Source organism: Cornus florida, unplaced genomic scaffold (genome assembly GCF_030987335.1).
Source record: "Cornus florida cultivar Cherokee Brave unplaced genomic scaffold, ASM3098733v1 CherokeeBrave_3.0.0_Hap2_Chr08, whole genome shotgun sequence".
Lineage (NCBI taxonomy): Eukaryota > Viridiplantae > Streptophyta > Magnoliopsida > Cornales > Cornaceae > Cornus > Cornus florida.
In genome coordinates, this window is record NW_026775578.1 from 399,337 (window position 1) to 406,540 (window position 7,204).

General features: G+C 39.0%; 1 protein-coding gene and 1 pseudogene across 1 annotated transcript; both read right to left on the bottom strand.

Moving 5' to 3' along the window:
* Positions 1–11: 11 nt before the first annotated feature.
* Positions 12–553, bottom strand: LOC132268737 (chlorophyll a-b binding protein 3, chloroplastic-like; annotated as a pseudogene).
* A 143-nt stretch (positions 554–696) lies between these two features.
* LOC132268738 (uncharacterized) lies at positions 697–6,829 on the bottom strand. The gene is made up of 5 exons (XM_059769546.1): positions 6,614–6,829; positions 3,697–3,789; positions 3,108–3,138; positions 1,042–1,174; positions 697–940 (listed from the first exon to the last, which is right to left on the bottom strand). The coding sequence occupies exons 1-5, from the start codon at positions 6,677–6,679 to the stop codon at positions 886–888; spliced, it is 378 nt and encodes a 125-aa protein (XP_059625529.1). The 5' UTR covers positions 6,680–6,829; the 3' UTR covers positions 697–885.
* Positions 6,830–7,204: the final 375 nt, after the last annotated feature.

The following is a 7,204-nucleotide window of genomic DNA, read 5'->3' on the forward strand; positions in this document are numbered from 1 at the left end:
GATAACTGGTCTCACTTCCTTGGGACAAAATTAGTGGCGTAGGCCCAATCATTATTATTCACGATGGTTGGCAAGGTTCTCTAGAGGTCCCTTTCCAGTTACAATAGCCTGTACAAGGAATCCGAACATGGAGAGCATGGCGAGTCGTCCGTCCATCCTTAATTTCTTTAACCTTTAATTCTGCAAATGCATCTGGGTCGTCAGCTAGTAAGGGGGTCCTCCTGCAATGCGGTAACCCTTAATAGCACCCATGAGTATAACATGGGTGGCCGATATGGCTAAAATGCTCTGAGCAAGAATCAAATTCCCGAGATAGTTGAGACCACCTTCCCTGAAGATTTGTGCACCAGCCTTGAATCAAACCGTCTCACCAGAGAGAAGCTCGGCAGAGATGCATCCCAATGCCCCCAGCATGGTCCGCCTGGAATGAATTACCTCAAGCTGTGTGTTCTTGACAAAGGTTTCAGGATCTGCAGATAGCCCTGCAATGTCCCACCCATAGTCACATGTTGCTTTCATTTAGGTTCAACCATTATAAGCACTTATAAACTAGTGGCGCTATTTTTTGCTCCCCTATAAGCTTCACCCCAATCTTAGATCTCAAATATTTAAACGGTCTAATCACTCCTGATTTTTGATTGTTCTCTGCTGCAATGTGAATCCACAGTAATAAAATACGTAAATTACATGACCAAATATATGAATTGTTGAGAATTTTTTTGAAAAAGCTAATGACAATAAACATAAGATAGTTAATTAGAGAGGCAACATAGTTTGCCATAATGGAAATGGATTTAATGAATTACTGGTATAATTGGATGTTAAAGACAACAACATGATATGTAGGATAAAACCATGACCATGAATCCAGCTGCCATTTTCAGATCATGGGAGAAAAGGATTGTGAGAAGGATATGCCTGCTTTTGCTGTTTATAGGCCCTGAAAAGAAAACCACAATCAAACAAGTCCAACCATTAGTCCCCACCCACAATTTTAGCTAAAGCTAGAAACGCCACCTTGGTACTGAGAGAGTTGATCACCTGGTAGCATTAAATCCGCCAAGACCTACTGTTCCTAAAATGATTAAGAGGAAGGGAAACCTTATCAAAGCATGATTTCTTCTTCCCCCAGTTCTCACAACTTGCATAGTTGGAGCTAAACCTTCTCTTGCACCTGCAGTCATTTTACATGAAAATTTCAGGCAAAACCTAAATCCAACTAAAAGAAGGTAATCAGCACTAGCATCATGGTTTGCAAACCCAGACCCTTGCTGAACAAGACTCCCATGATAGTCATTTGAACAATCAATAAGTGATTGGACATAGTGCCCTTATTTGCGGATAGAGGGCGAGGGCAGGGGGATGGGTTTCTTTTTTGGTAACAAAGAATCAACCCCACATGCTAGTCGCTTTGGACTCTTAGATGGTTTGTAAACTCCAAATGGACGCAATCGCCCGCAAACCAAGTGTATTATTTAAGTCCTAGCCTCACCTTTGGTGAATCTCGAACCAAAGAGAATAACTCCAAAGGCTTACTAGTTGAGCTAGTCCATGTGCGGTGCGGGGGATGGTTTGCGCAAACAGCCATACCGTTACGCTAAGGCCAACCCTCACCCATGCGGAGGTAAGACTGCGTACATCTAAGCCTCCGCAAACCTTGCAATGGCAGAAACCTCGTGCATTGGGCTAGGCTAACACTTTCATCAATGACTCAAAAGGACCTGCTCATGTCAGTTGGCAATTAGCAATGAAATACCCTGACAAACCACAATCATACATCAAAGTGAATGGAACCAACAACACTGGTGAATCATTGAAAATGAATACCTTGATATTGATATATCAAGTAACACTCTCTCCAGTCAAACCCCTGTTATCTCAGTGCTTAATCTGAATTCGATGAGGCATAAAATAAACTAATCAGTCAAATCACCATCAAGAAAATTAAGAACATCGTCACCATTAGTAGTAGCAAGTCACAACAGCAAGATTAACCTCCACTGATTTAGAAAAATCAGCCAACAGATTTACCAACAAAAAAAAAAACCACCACCACCACCACCAACAAAAAACAGGGCTGTTTCAGTAAGTCTCTTCCTTGCCTCTGCATTGCCATTTTCATTCTCATTCCCATCAGTTCCATCTCCACGAGATTGCTCCATCTCATTATAAAGGATCTTTTAAAAAAGGGCAAAGGATTTCGATCAAGTTCCCCAATTACTAGAACCAGAACCTAAGTCACAAGCAAGAGAAAAGAAAATCCCGAGAAAACTAGAAGGTACCTTGTCTTCTTGCATGGTATGCTTCTCTCTCTCCACAATCCAGTCATCTAGCACACTATACAGCATGACAATGTGCAGAGAGATGAAGTGATCAAGCTTTCTTGTCTGCATCCTTAGAGATGGGAGTTGTAGTAAACATGGGTAAGGTCATTCAATCTTTTCTCTGACAAACGGTTTCCTCTTGTGCTGTGAATTTGATCACATGCACTTTGATAATGTTTGCATCCAAAAGATCAGCTCCGACTTAATTAACATACTGAAGTGTGCCATAGCTTGACCAATTAAGTAACACTGCAAATGGTTCGACCACCGCAGACCAAATTAGGAGAGTGGAGTAGGCTCAGTCATCCCAAGTTCCCTCAAATAGAGAAATATCCCACCGCCCTTCATGAACAGAACTTAGAGAAGAGTTGCAGAGAATGAAAGCAGAATTAAGGAAGATGGAAAAGGGGTACTATAAACGACAAACCCAGTGTCAACGTGCCATAGCTCCAAGGATACATCCCGTCCACCACTCCACCTTGCAGCTAATAAAAAAATATGAAATTTAAACCAAAAATATGTACAAGGATTAGAAGGGCGCATTAACCCACCCCCACTCCCCTGCATACAAGAAGGAAAAAAAGTGTACAAGGATAATTCATCGATTTTTAGGCTTAAAGTAAGTTTTTTGTAGACCATGTCTTGATCCAGTCATGTATGAGGATGCTCCTTTAGACTAGAATTCTGTTCAGCAACTTCTTTAGTCTGTTGGGGAGTTAGCAAACCATGATGCTCTCGAACCACTTACTATATTTCCAAAATACATAAAGACAAGAGAATTACCAGACTGCAGGCAAGTGTAAGCTTCTGAAATCTGCAGTAAGTGCAGTTATTAAGGTCAAGCTCATGTGAAGAATGCTACCCGAAAAAAATGTTCAGAAAAATAAAGCGCTCAACAATATTCCGCATTTATACGGATTGTTTATGGCAAAAATGATAGATCCAGACAAAAGGTTAGAAACTAAAATTTCTGGGACTTGCGCTCATGAAGTGAAGTTCTTCGGCTGATGTTTCAGTGAAGCCAACATTAAAAATGACAGTGGCAGTGTCCACGTCACAAGGACTTGGGTATGCCAGATTGCATGTAAGATGCAATTGTGCGGCAAAATGTCATGGTCATCCTCCCCTAATATCCCGGGACAAAGTGGCATGGTTATTTGTCGAAGTATCTAATTTTTTTATCCTATACCTGGGGTAACATGAATTGTTTATGCATCATAATGCATCCCAATTGACCATACAATCTTTTTGGAGATATGAATATAACTAAGAGGTATAAAATGAGGGTATCCAGAACAACTTGTAATAACATTGACTAAACACAAAACATATATACTAAAAACCTTCAATTGCTTAGACTCCAAAAGCTTACCAATTTGAACTTGCACTCTGCATGAGATTTTTCATGAACTGGAAATCGGTCAGGATGAGATTCCCAAACCTTCCTCTTGTAAGCTGCTTTAACCTGCAGGTATTCAGACAATAAAATTGACATGACAACATACAAAGATTACCTTTCTTGTGAAAGGGTGGGGTTAATAAAGTTTTTAAAAGAAGGAAAAAGAAAAGAAACTTTGAATCTAAAAGACTAAAAAATGCAAAATGACTACACAGAGAGAGAGCATACAAATTGGATATACCAAATAACAAAATAAAGCCCTACTTATGTGCACTCCAGCATTTTTTAAATTCAAGGGTCATCATAATAATAATTCACCTAAACAGTCGATAGGATGTGTGGCTAACTAACATTTGCTTGATATATAGGGAGTAGCAATCTTTTGCCTATGCATATGCCATTGAGCGACATGAGGCATGCATATAAAAATGGAATATCCCAACCCTTTTTTCGCCTCTCCCTATCTTTGCTCAGTTTTGTTTTTTTTTTTTTTTTTAAATAGTTTCTGATATAAAAAATTAAAGGACAACTGGAAACATCTCATATAACTAGATTCAGTTCTGCTTCTGCAATTATGAAATTGCCCTTGATAAAGATCATTGATCTCCATATAACTTCCATGTCAAAACAACTCGATAATGCCTGTTGGCAGAATTGTGTGTCTAACACCAAATCTCAAAACTTAGGTTACAGAAACTTATCTTGAATTGGGTCCAAAATTTGGATTTGGGTAGATAAACATGTTGAACAATTAAAAATATTAAATATTTTATAGCAGTGTAATGTTCGATTTACTGTTATATTATATGCACTTCCCTTGGTGTTGGATTGTGGTGGTATGCAGATGATGAGTTCTCCATTCCGGTTTGAGAATATGTGGCTTCGAGCAGAGGGCTTCAAAGAGAGGGTGAGGGGCTGAAGTGGGAGAATATAGTGTGAGGGGCTCTCCAAGCTTCATTTTTGCCGTAGCTTTCTAAAGGAAGATGTCAAGAGATGGAATAAGGAGGTTTTTGGAATTTGGAATGGAGGAAGAATAGAGCTCTGGCGGAGATTGCAGAGATTGATCGTTTGGAGGGGCAACGTGGGTTGGATGACTCGATGGGGAGCCGAAGGAAGGAGTGCGAAGGAAAGATTTGCTATTTCTAAGGAGATTTCTCGGGCATTAGTCAATGCCCACCGGAGGGGCAATCATATGGGGAGGATTTGGGTTGATGGGGTGATGCTATGTAGGGAGGAGGGAGGAGGAGGTTTAGAGGGATTAGCTCCTTCTATCAGAAGTTGTACACAGAGACTGATAGCTGGAGGCCTTGGCTCGAGGGGTTGCTTTTTTATTCGATTTCAGCTGAGGATAAAGATGGAATGGAGAAACCATTTATTGAAGAGGAAGTGTTGTAACAGGGACAAAGCTCCGGGACCGGATGGTTTCGCCAAGAGATTTATTTTTGAGAGTTGAGACGTGGTTAGGGGAGTATTTTTCATTCTCATGGGACGTATTGGGGGGGGGGGGGGGGGGGGGGGGTAATTAATGAATACATAAAAAATTCTCCAACAAGACGATTCGAATTAATCTAATTTTATTTAGTTAACATGGCATTGAGATCCATAATGATGAAATGACCACCACATAGTACCAGTCAAGGATCCTCAAACTCAAGGTGGTCACAATTTCCTTCTCCGATAACGAGAAATGTCAAGAGTCACGAGAGATGGGAAATCTTCATGTTCTGTACTTGTTATCTCATTTTTGAAATCCAAATAAGAGCAAATGAATTATCAATAATATAAAGGTACCCTGGAAAAACCTTACCTTGGGGGTTATTCCTCCTTTGTGATATGCAGTTAACACTAACCTTTCGGGGTGATTCCTTCTAGGTGAAATTTGCAGATTTAAAATCAATTTTCACAGTTCCTAAACATTCCTACTTCAACACAACATCAAATCTAAGCCTTTGCTATCCTTTGGTTCAATTTATTTTATTAAAAATCACTATTGTTCATAGTTCAATAACATCCCTACTTCATCGCCAAAATCCTATCTTATGTAGCCCTAATCAACAATAACTCTTTCACTATCCTTTGGTCTTCAATTTAATGCCCAGACATTGCCATATGGCCCTAATTGACTCAAACCATTTCCTCGTCCATTTGTCTACAATTGAACACCCAGACATCATATTTTATTACAAAAAAAGTTACAACTCACTGTTCCTGAACATCCCTACTTCATCACCAAAACCCTACCCTATCTTGCCCTAATAAACTCTAATCCTTTTCCTACACTCTGGCCTTCAATTTAACACCCAGACATCAACTTTAACCCTTTTGTCTATCATTTGATTTTCAATTTATCAGCCAGACATCCTACTTAGTCAAACTGTTGAGAAATTCCAGCAACCAATATTCTAAAATTTCAGCAACTCGTCAATCTTAAATATCAAACAAATTCCAACCCTTTTTGTCTACAAAACTCTATGCCCTTTCTCCAAACTTTTAAAACCCAAATCCCAAAAGGTTCCCACAAAATAGACACACCATATAATTATTCCAAGTTGCCTTAATGCTGTCTTACATGGAAGTTCTCCAACCCCACTGTGCATAGACATTTATGACAGCATACAGCAATGAGCTTTTGGGGATCAAACATGAAATAATGAACTCCAGAGAAACTTGATATCAAATGCTTCGAGAATCCAGGATTTGAAACAGTTAGACAAGGCAGCTCAACCATCAATTTCTCACAATTCCCATCAAGTTTGGGTAATTCAAGAATATGCACTTTTATCACGAATCTTGTTAAGCAATGCGCAACTCGTTTCGTGTCTAAAAGGAGAGAGAAAATCAAACGATTTCAAATTACAAATCACTACGTAATATATATATATATATATACCTGTGATGGGGTTGGACGAAAACAAGGAGGAAACCCTAGCAAGATCCTGGCCTTATCAGCCCGCATTTCTGAAATTTATTTGGGTCTTTGTTTCCTCCCTCAACTTCCTCAAGTCAATAGTTCTCACTCATCTTGTTGGAGTAATACGGAGTGCAAGAGTTTCTTCTTTTCATTAGTCCAAATCCGAATACACGCCCACCAATGACCGTCGCCTAGTGGAGAGGGAAGCATGAAAATTACTAGAAAACTACCTTTTGATAAAAAAAATAAAACACAACTCCTTTTTACCTTCAACAACTCCTCATCCACTTATTTACCTAAAAAAACAAAAAAAAACTCCTCATCCACTCTCAGACTTGTTTGATGTAGTTTTTCTTTGGCTTTTATACAAAAGAAAAATAGAAGCAGAACACTTCCATTTAATTTAGTGTTTGAAATATGTATTTTAGAATAACTTTTTATGTCAAAATAATTTTTATGTATGTTTGAAAAATGTTTATTAAATCTTTTTTTTTTAACTGAAATAATTATTTTGTCGGGAGTGAACAAAATTTGGAAGGGTTCAGATTTAGGACCACAGTACAAATATAA